The sequence below is a fragment of the Pollicipes pollicipes genome, unplaced genomic scaffold (genome assembly GCF_011947565.3).
Source record: "Pollicipes pollicipes isolate AB1234 unplaced genomic scaffold, Ppol_2.1 Scaffold_4002;HRSCAF=4701_pilon_pilon_pilon, whole genome shotgun sequence".
Taxonomy (NCBI): Eukaryota; Metazoa; Arthropoda; class Thecostraca; order Pollicipedomorpha; family Pollicipedidae; genus Pollicipes; species Pollicipes pollicipes.
Window position 1 is genome coordinate 4,002,824 of NW_023596420.1, and position 18,510 is coordinate 4,021,333.

The 18,510-nt window shown below is 50.8% G+C and overlaps 1 protein-coding gene across 1 annotated transcript in view; it reads left to right on the forward strand.

Annotated features, from left to right (window-relative positions):
- Positions 1-18,510, forward strand: part of LOC119093912 (lachesin) — a 50,312-nt gene continuing 31,802 nt past the window's right edge. The window contains exon 1 of the mRNA XM_037216926.1: positions 1-116. Coding sequence (XP_037072821.1) covers positions 71-116 — 46 coding nt within the window. The 5' untranslated portion in view covers positions 1-70. The remainder of the gene's footprint in view (positions 117-18,510) is intronic.

The following is an 18,510-nucleotide window of genomic DNA, read 5'->3' on the forward strand; positions in this document are numbered from 1 at the left end:
ACGGCGGCTGCTGGCGGCGGAGCGTGGTGGCCAGGCTGCGGCGCGGGCGGCACACCAGCGGCGGCGAACCATGGTCGGCACCGCGTTCATCATTCTTGCGGCTACCGCGACGCTGGGTGAGTAACGGTGGCGGCGAAAGGCACCGTTTGCGGACTGCGGGGCGTGGGTACGGCACGGTACTGCGCATCGGCGTGTGAGTCCTGGCTGTCCGTCGGATGCTCGGATCAAAATCGGTGTCTCACACGAAGTGCCTTGCCATGAGCTAGTACTCTGTATGGATGCGCTGAGCAACAACTACACGAAAGCTCAATATCTTTCGAGATCAGTATTTTAAAGAAGCCTGCTTCCCCGGGGTTCAGTCGTGAAATCGCATGCTTGAGGTCGGCGAGAATTATATGCATCCAACAAAATCAGACATCGTTTGGTTAACTTTTAGAACTGACGGACCGTACCATTTCGGGATCTGAATCTAAGGGAATATGGATTCTGAACCTGATTCGAGATTCGAGTAGCTTCCAAACTTGGCATCGAAACGTCGAACTAATGCAATGTACTAAATTAAGACGAGCAAGTCTGGTGAAGGGCTTGCAAACATGCGTTACATTCAGTTTATCATATTTCCCTCATTTCATTTCACATTTAGATGATAGGTTTTTTAGTATTCAGTAAAGCTTTTCGAATTTGATTCCTGCTTTTCACGGTTGGAAAAATCGTTTTCAGAATTTGGGAATCCGCGAAATTCCTATTGTTTAAAACTGGTTCTAATCCTGCGAATCCGAATCCTCAGCTCTACATTGCATTCCACATACTCTGTGTCATGCATATACCATCACACTCTTAAAAAGTATTAGCCGCCTTTCTGGTGTTTATTTGCTGCCCTGTTTTGCTCTTTTCCCGCATGCATTGCCTTTCTTGAAGTTTTGAACTGAAGTGAACAAGCTGTGTCGGTGAAATAGACACAAATAAGATAGCTGTATCATGCCCAGCACTCTTTCCCTGTCATGCCAAGTTTTGATTCGTATCCGTTAACCTAGCAATGGTCCGCGGTTCGGTCTGTGATCCCAATAACAACGCAATGTATTGTCCTGGCTGAAATGAACGGACTGTCGAATATGATAGGTTACAGCTTAATCTGCTGATTAGGTGGAAACGTGCCAGTGGGCAAATTAGCTCCCGCAGGTCTGTTGGTGTGTTCAAAAATGTTCTTATAACTATCGGGTTAAGTCCATCACTTTTTACGAGACCCACCGGCATGTGCTTGAAACAATGGTCCAGCAGTAACTTCATTCGGGCCTCAGCTCTTGCAAGGGACTTCATCAGCGTCTTGAACACGTGACTAAAACTGGTAGAGATGCATATTTGCACAGGTGATTTGTAGGGGTAGGGGGGGGGGGGGGGGGGCGGCAGTTTGTGCCGGCTGCCAGCCGTGAGAGTACAGCGGAACACAAACTTTATGAAGGCTGCGTTGCACTTCGTTGCAAACGGCCTCTTGCTCAGAATTGTGACAAGGAATGTCGGAATACCTGAATGATTCAGATTCAGCAAATCTCCCAAGAAGGGAAACATTACAATATTCGGAAAATACAGTGGAACTGGGCATCTTACGATGCGTTTTCCTTAGACTTCTGTCGAATGCGGGCTGTTTGGCTCTGTCGCACAGCTGTTGGGCCGTGCTTTGGGCCCCCTCCCCAGTGAACTCTCGTCGTGCTGCAGCTCTCTGCGGCGGGCTTAAGCTCCGGCGGGCGCATCTCCACCAGTTTAGAGCGAGGTGTCGGGCTTCATTCCCATGGAACTCCCGGCGTGCTGCAACTGTCTGCGGCGGGCTCAAGCTCCGGCGGGCGCACCCCTACCAGTTTAGGGCGAGGTGTCGGGCTTCCTCCCCAGGGAACTCTCGACATGCTGCAGCTGTGTACAGCGCCTCAGCCTGGCAGCTCTGCTAGTTTGGCGGGAGGTGTCGGGCTACTGACCAGAGCTCAGAATTAATGGTGGTTTCGGTATTATGATATTCGGGTAGGTGTATGGTGATTTTGCTTTTATGTTCCGTATCTCCACCCAGGAGCCCGGATTCACATATGTCTGAATTTATGCCAGCTGTGACTTAACCTTCCAGTGTATTTTGCTTGTGGGTTTGAATGTACATGCCATGTTCAAATTGCTGACTAAGCCTGGGGATAGTCTTTGATGGCTTAAGTTTCAATGGAATACAACGAACAAGCGTCCCTGGCGTCAACCAACATCAATGGCGTCAATTTTTCCCTGGCGTCAACCAACAAACACTTTTGCGGCTTTTAATGATGTCGATCGATGATTTGCTGTTTAAGCCTGGTGATGGCCTTTCATAACTGAAGTATAGCATTTTGGTGCAATACAACGAACAAACCGTGCTTTCGAAGGGCGTTATTTGTACAAACATTTTTGCTGCGTTTAATGATATCGATTTTTGACATCATCCAAGAATATGAGCCTGATATATGTAATCGCTCTTGCCAGGAGTGAAAGCTTGCGTAAAAACTTTTTAATGCAAAACAAGCTTTTGTGCTTAATCAACAGCACGTTCGTGGCAAACTGCTGCCTGTATGCGTACACACACACACACACACACGCACGCGCGCACGCACGCACGCATTCAGGATATATATATATATATATATATATATATATATATATATATATATATATATATATATATATATATAGCCTGTAGGGTTGCATCCCAAATTGCAGCGAATCCTCCGCTTTAATTGTAACTCGTCGCCTAGCGGGCGTCAGTTTTCCCCACGGCCAGCAGTGAGAGGAGGGGGAGGAAGTCGGGACAAAACTTCGATTACCAAATGAAATGGAGAAGGTGAAACGGAAAAACGAAGAACGGAGATAAAAAGCCGAGTTGGAAAATGTCAGCAAGCCAACAAAGATAACCATCGGGGATGGTCGCCGAACTACAGTGTCTGGCAACGAAGTCAAAAGATAGTCCGCCATTGGGTGATCTTTGCTTCAATGACAACAACATAGTTCTGCAGCTAAAAATTATCCATGTGTTTCGGGTTCTGTGTTCTTAAACGATATCCTGACCTTAAGGGTGATACGTCCATTGTTATTAGCAAAACCTATGACACACATGACATGATAGAGAACTGAATAGGATGAACCGAGATGCACGTCATGTTATCGAAATCATGCATGCAGGTATGCAATCATGACGCACGAAAGGCTGCCTTTAGGAAACGCAATTTTCTCCGCCTTCCACGTCCCCTCCGCCCTTAGGTCCCGTGGGGCTAAAGTTGAAAATCTCTTTTAGTGACCTGTTTCCAATAATTTTGTGATGCTTGGTTCGGGAAATGGCCGCCCGTGTCCGAACATCACAACACTTGTTTTGGTCATCACATGTTGAGCGAGTGAGGATATTTACTCAAATATCTCAATATTCTGAATTCGCATATTCAGCTGCACTGCTGATGGCCCGAATCCCATTTGCGCACCGGATTCGCCACGCGCGCCGGTTTCGTGGCCAACGCGATTCGTCACGACCCCGGCCTGATCTCTAACAGAAAACAATCATGAATGCGTTTGAACCGCTCCCCATGCACGTGGGCACGTCCCTGTCCATCACAGGCAGCGGGGCAAGAAATCCGCTGACGTTCAGCGCCGCGTCTGCCGCGAGACAAAGGCTGTCGCCGCGCCGTCGGCGGTGTCCCTCGCGCCACTAATGCCGCGCCGGGAATCATGCGGCACCAGCCATTGTCAGGGAGTTAGCGTTATGGTCGCGCCACGCGGTCCAGTCGTTACGCTAGTCACGCGGGAGACGGAAATGGCGGGCCGCAGTCGCGCTGGCCGCTTAACTCACTCGCCGCTACTGTCAGCCGGTTTCAAAGGCCTGCTGGGTTTTTTTCACATCACACGATGATGCGCCTCACTCGCCTGCTGATCACACGCCTCCGTTACCTGCTGATCACACGCCTCCGTTACCTGCTGATCACACGCCTCAGTTGCCTGCTGATCACACGCCTCAGTTGCCTGCTGATCACACGCCTCAGTTGCCTGCTGATCACACGTCTCAGTTGCCTGCTGATCACACGCCCCCGTTACCTGCTGATCACACGCCTCCGTTACCTGCTGATCCCACGGCAGGAACACGTCACATGCGGCCAAAATCTAGGAGCGAAATTCAACAATCCTGTTAATATGAAAAAATGAAATAAAAACGACACGCTCGATGTGTTCTTTTACTACTTTTGTCAGCACACACACAACTCCAACCATGCGGTAACGAGGAAGGACTGATCAAGCCGCTGGAGCCGAGGCAAGCTGGCAGCACTCAAGGGATACCATCTTTCAGTGAACTTTATGGACTTGATATTTGCTAGTGAATTAGTACTGTGCGCACATTGGCACGCATTTGACAGTAGGCCAGGCTGTTCTGTGCATTGTGTAATAGCAAATAGGTTGGAAGAGCACTCAGCACAGGGCACACGCGATCGTACAAAACGCATGTGTGTACACGCGTACAACGCGGTCTCGACGCTTCGCATTTCGGACGGGCCGCCGCGGCGTTTCGTCCGTCCGTCGTTCGATGTTCACGTCACACCGCTTAAATTTTAAATTGAGTTACACCGCCGTACAGAAGCATAAAGGCAGTATCCCAGAAAGCCCATAGGTGGACGATGCAACGTCCCAACGCAGGTGGTATCGATCTACCGAAAACCAATGTGTAACGGCTTGGTTTTTGTCACTCACAGAAAAATCGGATATGTTTTGAACAACTATAAATCGGATATGTTAAGTAGCAACTGATCATGCGCGCTCACTTATAACAACCTCAGGGAATTGTTACGTGAAATATTTGAGAAATGCGGTAATTCTAAAAGAGGTCTCCGAGACACACTGTTAAAGAATTTGGGGTTTGCGTCCTTTTAGGTCAGGTTAACGTGGCGCCATAAACTTAAGACTGACAGGATGTATTTCCCAACATATATAATTCTCAAGTTGGTAGCATGAATATTTATAGTGCAATTGCTCATAGTTCCAGCATGTGCCGGAGGTGATTATGGTTTGCTTGAAAGGTCAGGTTATCCTCAATCATTTTCAATGGTGTTGCAAGTGTTGTCTTTTAACAAAATACTGAACTTCTCCAGGTTTTTTCTGGCTGCACTCTACGTTGATGTGTTTAAATTGTGTCGTAAGCGTACAGTACGTCAAGTTAAGTCCAGGCTTCTCCACGGCATGTCAAAATGATGTCACTCAATCAAAGACCGGTGGTGTTTCATCCAGGTTCTTTTCCATGTGCATGCAAAATGACCGCAACTTGCCGATGGGTCAGCAAAAAATGTGACTGATGTATCTTGAACTTCTCTGACGGACAAGCATACCGACTAGCGACTACTCGTTCCTCTGTGGCCTTTACTGTATGCGAAAAGCCAGGGGCATAGTTTCGCAGAATGGGTCGGGGAGGAGGGGTCTGAGCAGTAAAAAATGACTCATTCCGCCCAAAAATAGGCCAACACCGGTGCTCATCTCCAAATTTGGCCCACTTTCCTCTCATCCTACGGAGGGGCTTGGGTCCATGTTGGGGGGGGGGGGGGGGCTGAAGCTCCCACCAACGGGAAACTACACCCCAGTTAGGAGCTTGTAGGCGATCGATTTAGATCACAGGCCACCCTAAGTCACGCAAACCTGATGCATAATGGTGTTACCTCACATTATCAGCATCATGAAACGAATGCATGTTATAAGCTACTTATATTAGTTCATCCATACAACGTACATCATATTACGCACTGAAGCCGAACTTTGACCCTGTATTTTGTTACAAGCGCACCTATCCCACAACATGCTGTTAAGGATGGCTTACATATGTGATGGGAACTGTAAACACGGGTATGTGTCAATGTGCAACCAATATATCACGAATTGTTAAACTGACATTTCTTGGTATTTTGTTACAGCATAACATTTCATATTCCAGGATTGTGACTGAGGCAAACTCACGATGTTATATGCCAGCGCAAGCGCGGTAAACAAAATGGAGAGTCATGTCAGTCTACGTTCGACAAATTAACAGTCTTGGCATGCAAGGTTTTAGAGCATGAAGAGCACGTAGGGCATCGACAATCTTCAGTTTCGTTTTCAAGTGCCCAAATGTATAGCCATGTTATGTTCGTATTTAGCATGTCGTTCATCACATGGTGAATACATTTGCAGTTACAGAAGTAATGACACGCACACGGGCGTGCTCAGGGAGATATTCGCAGGCGCATTACACTACCTGATATGAAATGAGCCTGTAAATGTACATTGGTTTGTAAAGAGGTGCTTCTACCAGCCTGCAGGAGCTGTCAGAGGGATAGGCTATTGATACCAGAACAGAAAGGCGAACATTGGTATACAGAGCCGCCACTGCACTGAATTCGCTTCCGGTAGCCCCGCGCGGAAGTCCTAGAAATCTTCTGAAGGCCATTTGGTTGGCGTGTCGTGACAATAGGAGGCATAAAGAACAACGCGGCAGGCTCTGGCAGGACTCAGTGTTTGTGTGAATGGAATGTATGTGCGTTGTTTCTCGGTTTGTTGCAAAATGGGTCGTAGTTGAATGTGCTGACACAGCTGAGTGCGTCGTAAAGTCCCGATGACAAACATACCGGCAGACTGAAATAAGTAATACATAAATACATGCGTAGTGTTAGGTACATACGCACAATTGCATGCAATATGGGATGTACCGTACCACTTTACGTATTGCGCCTTCACCCAGACTTATAACGGTGATGCCTGCTATTGGATATGCGATCTGGCACAAATTAGAAGAATAGGACTTTTGGTAAAGTATGTTATAGAAGTGGTCGGCAGGTTAACAAACTCGCATGTGGTGAGGCTATATGAACAAGCGATATACCATGCCGTGTCAGTCAACTCAACCAGTTGATTGCTTCATGGCACTGGCTGGCGTGGTGGCATTGTCAACAGGATGCCAAATACCACCCCGAATGTCGGATTTAAGTCAAACTTTGATGAACGTTTGATGTCATGGCCGCTCTCTAGCCCAGTTGACATGCCTGTGCAGCCGGTGATTAGAGTAAATCAACTTTATTTCGCAGCGCTTTCAGTTAGATTTTATCAGCTTCATGTTGTCTCAAACACCGCTTGTCATCTGTTGATTTATAATTGTCTTATGTATTCCAAACGTGCTTAGCCATACGTGCATACGCATGCCACCGTTTGCCGCGTAGGCCCAGAGCTGTATCACCACGTTGGGCGTCTCTTATCGAACACGCGCAGTCAGCTTGCTATCATAGAAACCTCGTCTGCTCAATACCCCCCGGCAAACCTCGTCTACCCAGTGCCCACCCGGCAAACCTCGTCTGCCCAGTGCCACCCGGCAAACCTCGTCTGCCCAGCAACATCCGGCAAACCTCGTCTTCCCAGTAACACCCGGCAAACCTCGCTTTCCCAATAACACCCGGCAAGCCTCGTCTTCCCAGTAACACCCGGCCCGACTGCCCGACTGTCATTCACTGTTCGTGGCACTGGTAAATGATACAGCCCCCCCGCCCCCAGCTACGGAGGAGGGTGTAAATGGACTTCAGTCGCCGACGTATACGGAGAACAATCCATCACCGGTGGTGAATTGGCCACCAGGGACATCGCATGGGACCAGTTCGATTCACTCTAAGTGATTCCAGCCATTACGGTCGCCTCTCGCGCTGATTGGAAAATAATTATTAATGAACTGTAGCTGTAGCCGTAATTCCGAGTGATTGGCGCCTTCGGCTACCACGTGGGCCCCGGTTCGAATCCCGGTTGCCCCATGTCTCGTGAGTTCTAACATGGCCACCGCAGTCGCTGGCGCTCCATAAGAGGGTGCATGACGACGTGCCCCGCGTTCCCTGAAAAGCTTCGGCCGGCGTGTTCAGTGTCATTCTTGCAAACCTGCTGGCTAACTGTCAACTCAAAGGAAGGTCCCGGAGGGATCGTGACCGGTCAGTGGATCGTCTGTTGTCTGTTAGCGGGCGCCCAGCATGAAACGATCAGACCTTGGCGTGACCAACGACGTACACTTCAGCCGCGTCATTGGTGTCTTTGCTCTGTTCTCCCCAAGCTTCTGCCAGGAGCTGAGGAACTAAAATGACTCCACCCTTGATATTTTTTATTTGGTTTGAATAACAGCCCCTTTTGACCTCTAAAGAGCTATCTGAGCACTTTGGAAATGAGGGAGATTGGAGAGTAGTGGAGTGAGACGACGTGCATCTAGGATTCCTCCCCTAGCGAGACGCACCTCACACAGGGGCCTCCGTTCGGGGCATGCGCGGGCAGGGGGACACTTAGGCCCACTCACAGCTGTTGTATACAGCCTGCCCCCTATAGACGGAGCGTTGCCAGGATTGAGGCGTAAGCGGAGGGGGAGGAAAGAGAGGCGTGTAACACCGTTAAGACGCATACCGACTATTCGACTCTCATGACACGGTGGCTATTGTACCACTGTGTTCCCTGCTGCATAAGCGTTGCGCTCACTCGGTATTGTCATCTGGCTTTCCGGCGCCAGCTCCGTCCACCGACCACCCGCCTGCCCCCCCCCCCCCCCCCCCCCTGCGACTGCCAGCTGTTAGCTGCCCAGCCGGCCCCAGTAATGAACGCATTGTTGTCGATTTAGCTGTTGTCTGTAGCGCGACACCGCACCAAGTTTGGCGATCGCGGCCCGTCGTAGCGGCACCCTCGGCAGTCAATGACGTCCGGTTCCGAGACGAGAGGGTCAGAGGAGCGTCAGCGAGCACCGCGGCCGGCCGGCAACTACCCCCCTCCCTCCCCCCGCTCCATCTCCCTCTCGCCCCAGGCGACCAGCTATCTTTGCAATCATCTCACCGTTCCCTTTCGGGGGAGATTTATGGCGGCAATCGAGACTGTAAGTACGCTGGCTAGCACCCATTTTGCCGAAATTCCAATGGATCCCCTTTGCGCAGATATTCCCCTGTGTAGAGAGAAGCTATCGCTCTCAAATCTCCTCTTGTTCCTGGTGTATCTGACACCAAGCTGAGATCAGAGATCGGATGAAAAAAAAACTTTGGTTCAGTGCCATCCCAGCCAAACCATTGAACGCTAGTGGAGCGTAGAGGTGTCCAACTAAAACTACTACATCCACAAAACTAAACGGTGACGGAAAACACCCCCGTGGCTCCACACAGATCTGACGCGGAAGGAAAGACGCTGCTGAGGAAAGCGCTCCTAGTTCTGTTTGCTCGATACTGTTCCAGAAGCCTGCAGTTGGCCAGAGGCAGGCGGGCACAGCGCGGTCTTCCTTCACTTCATTGTGACAGTCCCGAAGCTGCTCAAGCTGCTTGAATGTGCTCTGCACCGATCTAAATCATCACGTCCAGGAAAATCACTGAAAGCTTTGTCTTTTGACGCCTGACAAAGTCGGTCACCTTGGCTGCATCATTTGATGTAGCGTTTCGTCCAAAATACTTGTTATTTTGGAGTCCACACTTATTATTCACCCCGGACATTTTAAACCAGTTGACAAATTTGTTCCTGGAAAAGACAAGAGCAGACAGCGTTGTCGAACACATTCTGGTTTTCGTGCTGAACGCATGGTCAGCATTTACAACAAGTCACGCAGGTCAGTATTTACAACAGCATACACAACATGTACTTGGCTTTTTAGTTCCCGCTCCAGAAGTAAGACTGCTCCCACATCACCAAAGTGGTGCAAGTACAAGCGTGGTGCGCTGCAAGCACAAGTGGTGCAAGTGCCCCACCCGACCAAATGGTTGCTGCCAGCTACCATGTTACGCTGGTCTTCACCAGCTCAGACGCGGCTTTTGACCGAACGATTTGAGCGTGACCACCAGAAGGTATCCCACAAGCGCGGTGCAAACACCCTACATGGGCCACCGTCTGCTGCCAACTGCCACGCTGCGCTAGTCTTTATCAGCACATGCCCGGTTTTAGACAGCGCGTTTGCACACATGTAGTTTGGAAACTGAGCCGTGCGGGTAAGGATCTCGGATCACGTTGACCGGACAGGATGTATTTAAAAGTACAGGGCCAATAAGAGTCCTTCCAAATTGGGAGAGCTGACAACCATTTCGCCAATTCTTTGCAGTCAATGCCCATGCAGGCAGTGGCTTACGCTGGATGTAGGCAGGTTTCGTATCTCAAATGCCAGTAAGAGGGCCTTCGCGCTGATAGGTGGCCCCTCTGAGTCGATGTGACGACCTTTATGTCAGGCACCACTTGCACCAAACAGTCGGCCCATATTGGTCTGGGCCCCAGGGACCATATTCCAAGCAGAGACGAGCCGGGCCCGCGATTTACATTGGTTGGGGCCCCTGAATCAATGAAAGGTCCCGTGTATGTAGGTCCCATGTCAGGAGCCTGAGCTGCCAACAGGCTTCCTGTCCTGGCAAGGGGCCCCGATTTGACCAGAGCCGTGTTTAAAGGGCCGGACGAGGGACCAAAGGTTTCCTCAGGACCGACGAGCAAAGGCGTGATCGAAGGACCGGAAGGGCTGCCTGTAGGTCACATTATGGGTCGTTTCCTGTAGGGTCGGACTCTCAGGTGTCAGTCAGAAGACCTGTTGCACCTATGGGGCCCCTGAGACAGACAGGGCCTCTATTTCGACCACCGAACAGCCGGCTCCAAGTTGGTCTGGAACTTGGGGGCCCATTGCCCAGGCAGGGACGAGACCGAGGCCCGCGATTTATATTGGTCGAGAACCCCTGAAGTTACATATGTGGGGCCCATGCGTCGGCCAAGAACCCACAGTGCCTAGCCAGGATCCTGTGTGAAGAAGGGGTGCCGAGTCGGCCAGGGGGAAATTTGCTGAACAGGGATAATGACTCGACCCCGATTGCCCGAGGGTGTCCTGCACTGAACTGGACCCTTTGAAAAATGACAGGAAATATGAGGACTTACGATGAAAGTTTACAACGAGCCACAGACAGGGACCTAGTTCAGGCAGCGACCCCAGTACCGAACGGGGACCCTTATTCACCCACAATTATTGGACCACTTAAAGCGAAAAGGGATGCAGCAATGACGGCTTCTGAGTCAATCCTGAGCCGCCTACCCTTAGCAGAGGGTCTCCCGCGTCATGGAGGGACCAGTACATGGTAAATATTATTACTAAGGCCTCCTGATCGATAAGTTTGTTAGTTATTAGTCCTCAAGGACACGCCGATTGCTGAGAGCATTTTGCATATATGATTATATACTTTCCTGCCTGGTGAGCTGCACAAATATCCCTAAGACTTTCCCAGGAGTTGCAAGCACGCAAGTTGAAAACGATGCTAAACAATTGTTGTCACCAATCGATCGTGAATGGGAGTCAAACGATATGGGAATATCCCTGAGTGCTCTCGGCTTAGGAGTCCACCGAACCATGGTAAAATGAACAGGGCCGGCGTTTACTCCATGCCGTCATTTAACACTAACACCAATTCTCCATGTTTAAAGACTTCGAAATACGAGCAAAATTGCGTCTTTCGGTAGTTCCTGGCCTCCGCTTCAGTTAAAGGAGGTAAAAATAAAACACGGAGAACATGGTGACCATCGAAACCAAGTGGGTTATATCCGGTGATAGTGTATTTGGAGATTGACCCTTTGCCATCAGGGGTTCTTTGTAAATCCCATGGCCCCGCCTCTCACCAAGACTCTGGCTGCGCCCTTGATGCGGTGGAAAGTCTTCCCCTAATGGGAATTCAGCAGGCAGAGTTCGACCCCATGAGGAAGTCACACGCTGATTCACAACAAATGAAATTGCCGGTAAGCTGGCCGGGGATCAGGGTAATAATGGGATGCATGGGTCACCTGATGCACGTGATGCCTGAATCCACATCCCAGCATTTGGCATGCACGACCAGCCCATCCCTAAAGCCAAATGCCAGCTGCACGCTGCATGCTGCATGCTCGTTAACGTACAGATGTACGAGTCTTTATCATCCTGGACTCTTGAAAGTATCGCGCTAGTACTATCGAACGATGAGAACAGGGATTCTGCTCCCAGCTTCTTCATGGTGGCGACTTCCAATAAGCTAAAGCTAGTCGTGAAAGGTAGTGAAACGGGGACGTGCGTGCTGCATACATGGCACATTGTTTTGAGAAAATAAGAAGAAGAACGGCGCTGAGCCGTTGTCTCTTGGCCTTTGGCCAAAATGGTAATAATCGATCTTCAGTATGATGACCAACACTTAGTACCGTGCATCGGCTGGTTAGATGTGGGAGCTTGATGTGAAATCTGGAACGATGGATTTTTTCGATGTCTTGAATGGCTGTGTCTTCACGGTTTTGAAGCATTTTGTTATTCATGTGTCCTTTTGCTTGAGAGGGAGGTTAGCCTCGTTTTCATGACCATGGGCACAGCTTGGCACGTTGAGTTTTGACAACATGGCCAATGTCTGTTTGGAGCATCATTTTGCCAGGATCAGCCCTCTTCGCCATTAAAATGAAGATTGGTTATTGTCTGAATCAGAACTCCAAATAATTTTGCGCAGGTTGAGAAGAAATCAGACAATCAGCCAATCCATGCTAACCGATCTGACTTTCTGCGCACAAGCTGTGCTAGGCCCCAAAGCCTTCATATATAGCCTAACTTCTAACCCGACATCGGCGGATTAGGCCATTCCGATGCCTGGCGCGCGCGATCCAGGAGAGGTGTGGCGGCCACGACCGAGACGCATCCGAGGCCGGCGCCCTCGTGTTCCGGCGGCTGGAGCCTGGCCTGCGCCCTCCCCCCTCCGAGTCGTTCCAGGAGAGGTGTGGCGGCCGCGGCCAACACGCGTCCGAGGCCGGCGCGCTCGTGTCCCGGCGGCTGGAGCCTGGCCTGCGCCCCCCCCCCCCCCCTCCGAGTCGTCCCAGGAGAGATGTGGCGGCCGCGGCCGAGACGCGTCCGAGGCCCGTGCCCTAGCGTCCCGGCGGCTGGAGGCGGGTTCACGCCCCTCCCCCCCTCCCCCCCGAGCGCGTAACTAGTGCGTAACAACTCGGGGAGGGAATTAAGAATGACCAGATATGCCTAAGGTGATTCATGGATAACCACTGAGCTGGGTGTTGTGGAAAGCAACGCGTACGTTGCGTGTGACTAAAAATAGCGCTGGGATGCACGAACGTTGTTGCACGTTGAGAACCCATACGACTTATGCGCCGTCGTTTCGGACTGCTTTTTTTTAGTAAAGCAAGCCTATGTGTTTTGAAAGGATCGGTGTGCAACACGTTCGTGGCAAGGTCAGCGGTCTTCAGCCGCGCCAATCGTGCCTCGAATGCGTCACTCTGGAGCTGGCAAATTGTACACAGGCGTCCTCTCAGTCAGCTTGTCAGTAGCCGTGCTGCAGTCGAATGGTGCCGTTCGCCTCTGCGGTCTCCAGATGCACATCACTGTCAGCTTTTAAGGGCTGTCTCAGGACCTCAAGGGTATAACGCGGGCTTCATGAATTTTGCGTCGCGTTATTTGCATTTTAGAGTCGGCAGCCATGTAATTTAATTTTTATATTTTTATATTTGATCTGATTCGTCTGTAACGCGAATCCATGAAAACCACACAGTGGAAGGATTTTAGAGGACATACATACGTACATGCACACAGATCACACAAATTTTTGAACGATGATCATATCACACAAATCGATCACGATCACGCTCAAATTGAACGACCTCACAAATACTGAGCACAATTCCTCATGAACGATATTTCCAAATGTTTAGAATTTGTTTAATTGCAATGTGTTTGCGTACAACTTTTTATGACGGAGTGAGTTTCAAACTTTTTATAGGGTTGATTTCTGGAACCATGGCTCTCACCAAGCAGCGCTTGTTGTGTGCACCCTGACCCCACCATCCGCCCGTGTATTTCTAGTTAAACCGTATCATTTCGTGTCTCAGGTCTTAACGTGCCGCAATGCTCGGCACGGCCCACAATGACGCAATTCTCGGCACGGCCCACCCCGCCCTCTGACTTCGTCTAACCTTGAGCGGCTGCTTTTACCAGCCAGCGGTGAAGAGCGAGAGAAGAGGCGACTAAATCCCGCCCATCTCGTCGCGGGTGTGGTGGGAGGCAGGCACTCTAACCGATCGAGCTCCGGGACGGACCGACTTGGCGCTTGCCCCTGGGGATCTGGGGTGACTCGAGACATCGCTGACGTCATGGCCAGCCTGCACGCTCGCGGCCTGCCAGAAGATAGAGTGCAAAATGGAAACATGTCAGTTGTTGGGGATTTAATGAGGCTGATTCGTTGTTTTGTTACTGAACTTTTCCCATGATATGAAAATCGATTTCTTGACAGGGCTGAATCCCTTTAACTAACTTTAACGTTAAGAATCTGTATTGAAGTGTATCTGCAGAATGTGCGCGGCTTGTATATATTTTTGTGGAGTTTGACCAATGTGTAGAATGCAGTGTAGAGTAGTTCAGAAACGCGAGCATTCTCGCAAACCTTTTCAGCAGATCCTACGGGACCAGGGGCGTAGAAACGTCCAGAAAGTGGAAAAATCGTTCTATGTCGTTTCTCTCCTGGCAAATCACGGGGTTAATGTTGGAATTTCACATGGCAGGACAAGGACAATCAAGTTTCCGCCAGGTCGGTTGTGACCACCCGGCCCCGCCCCTGTCCTCCAACCGGTTGTGTCAGCGTTTGGTGCGCTCACTGAGGGCAAACCTCTGGAACAGAGCTGCTGCTGCGGCTTCTTCTTTGTCCCACGGCCGTCGAGTTTTGCCCTGTTATGTGCCCCGTTCTTCCATTGTCCCCCTGGTGACCTGGCCCAGGTAACCTGACACGGCTGCTTCAGGTCCCCTCGATAAATCGCTTACTGGGTGATGGCGTGATGAGTTCCCCGCGTGCTCTGATCAGTCGGCTTTTGTTTGTGCCGCTTCGCCGATGGATTAAAATCGAAACCTTATATGGACGAGATGACAGAGATAGGCAGATGAGCCGAGCAGCTGCTAGGAAGGGTCCTGTGCGCCGTTTGTGTGCGTGCTGCCTGGCATCATTGTCGACTGTATCGAGGCATTCAGAATCGCTCGTTTCATTCCCACGCATTTGTCTTCGATAACAAAAAGTCAATGTTGGACGCCCACGGCCCGCGAGCCTTCCTACACAACGGATTTCACCCAGCGTTGTATTCTGCTCCATGGATGGAAGAACGAGCTACAAATACGATTGAGCTAGAAAACACTGCTTTCGCGCCACTTACCTTAAAATGGCAATTGAGATACATCGCATAACTCGTTCAACTTTTCCACGCTGGCTGCAGCACCTGGAAGTGTTGGCCGCTTTCGTCCGATTAAGATGTCGCTGTTATGCCGGGAGATGGGCTCCACAACGCAACCCAATGGGTGCGGAGGCGATAAGTCCAAGTGGGAGGGCGTTTTTAACCCTACAAGACAAGCACTCTCAAGCCGGATGAGAGATGTCCCTGGCCCGATGAAGGCCCTTCCTCCAATCCTAGGGAACTGTCCCCAGGCTTGTCACAGGAGGCTCTATGTCTAGGCGGCGACTCTAGCCCTTAATGGGTTTAAGACCAGGCACTCCAAGCCCATGTTTCATGCACTCGGCAGTCCAAGGAAAACAATCCTCGTTAATGGAGCGCTACACTGTCCCAGTAGAGGAGCGCCCACGTCCTGTAGGTGGATACGGTCCCCTTCCCCAGCGCAAGGAGAGGTGCTCTCCAAGTCCTAGCAGAAAAACCTCGAAATCCAGGTGGAGGCGTGGCCGCGCTGAATTAGAGGCGTGCCTCGCAATACATGTAAGCGAACGCTGACCCACGCAAATGACGAACTTTCAATAGCATACAGGGTTACACCGCAAACCCAGGTAGTGAAAGGCAAAAAAACAGACGACAACACCCTAACCCTTGGTGGGTCTACCTAGCACATATGTAGGTAAGAACCCCAAGACTAAGAAAAGAGGTGCTCCAAGTCAAAGGTAATGGCAATGCCACTGTCAAGGCTAAGTGAAGCAGACTAGAAAAAGCAGGTAGACGGGGGACAAATATGTATATGATGTAAATAGGGGGCAGGACATCCGAAGCCGAGATGCATAAACACTAGACCTTACAGATAACCGCAGAAGGATACCTCAAGCCCAGTTAGGACGGCAATAATGGACGGGTATACAAATTTCATGTATTCGATAAATATCTGATGGTCTATTTTGATTAGACTGTTTTTTTTTTTACCCAGCGATTGGACTGGACTGAATCAGAACATTCCCCAGACACGTGCGAGGAGTGGATTGTGTGCAGAAAATGGTCTGCCTAACCAATTTAAACGAAGGGGAACCTGTTTAAAAATTCTAGTATTGGAAGGCATGATATTCATACATGTTTGGTGCGCATTATCAAGTTCAAATGGCCAAGGTAGGATGGATTGATAGGGATTATTACGGAACTCATTATGCTTTTCTGGAAAGGGTGGTAATAAGAACTTTTCAATTTCCAAACCAGACTTTCATCGCCTTCCAAAAATGTGGGAAAAGGCGCGCATTTAAACTTTGATGGTTGTGTAAGATGTGGCCAGAACCTCCAAATTCTAGGCACGAAACACGAAAAATTTCTTTTAAAAGCACCTACACCCTACACTGTGTGTCGAATACCCGTACTGTAATGGGTAACGCGTCTGCGTTAACCACTGCCTGTCTGAGAAATCAGAGGCACGGGATTCCATTCCCCGCGGTCCCCGCCCCTCCTGCCAGGGTGAGAGGCACGTGACGCGATATAGCCTCAGCAGCTGAGTGCGTGCTGAAGTCCCAATGACGACACCGTGAGTCATATCGAGACGTCTTCTTTGCATCTAACAACGAAAGCTGTAATTAAATCACGTCACAAGCAACCGCGTCCCATTTTCTTTCCCAACTTCACACCAGTGATGTTTCCACGGCTACTCCGGGGGTGCCGGCGGTGTAGTGGTTAACACATCTTCGTTTACCACTGCGCGTCTGGGAAACCAGAGGTACGGGGCTCAATTCCCCGCGGTGCCCGCCCTTCCTGCCAGGGTGAGAGGCAGGCGACGCCATATAGCCTCAGCAGCTGAATGTGTCGTAAAGCCTCAATCACAACACACACACACCACACAACACCACACACACAACACACACACACACACACACACACACACACACACAACACACACACCACACACACACACACACACGCACGCACGCACGCACGCACCGCACGCACACAAACCAGCACGCACGCACGCACGCACGCACGCACGCACGCACGCACGCACGCACGCACGCACGCACGCACGCACGCACGCACGCACGCACACGCACAGCACGCACGCACGCACGCACGCACGCACGCACGCACGCACGCACGCAAGCACGCACGCACGCACGCACGCACACCACACACACACACACACAACACACACAACCACACACACACACACACACACACGGCTACTCCGAATACCTGTGTGGTTCGGTAAATCGCTACGTCCTTAGCTAACTAGTTATCCATTAACCGGATTACAGCCGCCGTCATAGCTAGCTATCCATTCGCTGAAAATGAAAGGCCGAATCGTGTATTTGAAAGAAGTTGGTGTAAAATTGCGAGTTGTAATCGGTTTTTGGGGACAGTAACTGGTCCCAAAGAAACTGTTTCAGCCAGTTTCCGCCAGGCCGAACAACTGTTCTGATGGCAGTGCACCAAATTTCCACCGGATTGCAACACTTCACACCATATTAGACAGAGCGACACTTCACACCATATTAGACAGAGCGACACTTCACACCATATTAGACAGAACAGCATTACAGCTTGGCGTGCTACCCGCGGCTACCCCTTCCTCTCGGCCAACGAAATCAAGGACCGTAGAATGATGTTCATTCGTCCCTTTTAAAGTTTTAAAACCTGCCTTGTACGAAAATCGTTCGTGTGCGGCTTTACTGGGTGCTCTACAATAGGCAAATAACTGTTGTTACCAGACTTAGCTCAGTGTATCTCGTTCCGCACTTCTCCAATTCAGATTCAACCATCACAGCAATCGGACCATGCGCTCTCTGAAGTCATCACCATCGCACAGTTCGGGGTCTAGCGGCATCCGCTCACTCTCAAGCTCGACGTATTAGACCGTGAAACAGCCCGTCTGTCTGTGAGGTACGGCGACTGTGTGGCACTAACCGGATTACAGCCCTCGCACCGGCCGTGTCCCCCGCCATAGCTCCTCATTACCGGCATCCCATTGGTGCGGCAGCAGACGGAAAACTAATCTCCGGTCGCCACGGCGGCCGTTGCGCTCGTCGCGTTCCACTCGGCCCCACGCGGCGGCCAACACCCCACGAAAATCCCCCAGCCGCCACACGTGAAAGGCAATGTGACGCCGAGCACAAAGCCTGTTTTTCGGCGCCGCGCCGCTCTGCCCAGGCCGGCAGACACACATGTTTTGGTGGACGGCCGCGTCCTGGTCGCAGGTGATCAGATCGCTGACGGGCCTGGAGAGGGCCAGCCCACCGGCCGTCGTCTGGCGGTCAAGGAGCGCGGCGGCGGGCCGGCGCTGTTGGGCCTGGAGAGAGCCAGCCCACAGGCCGT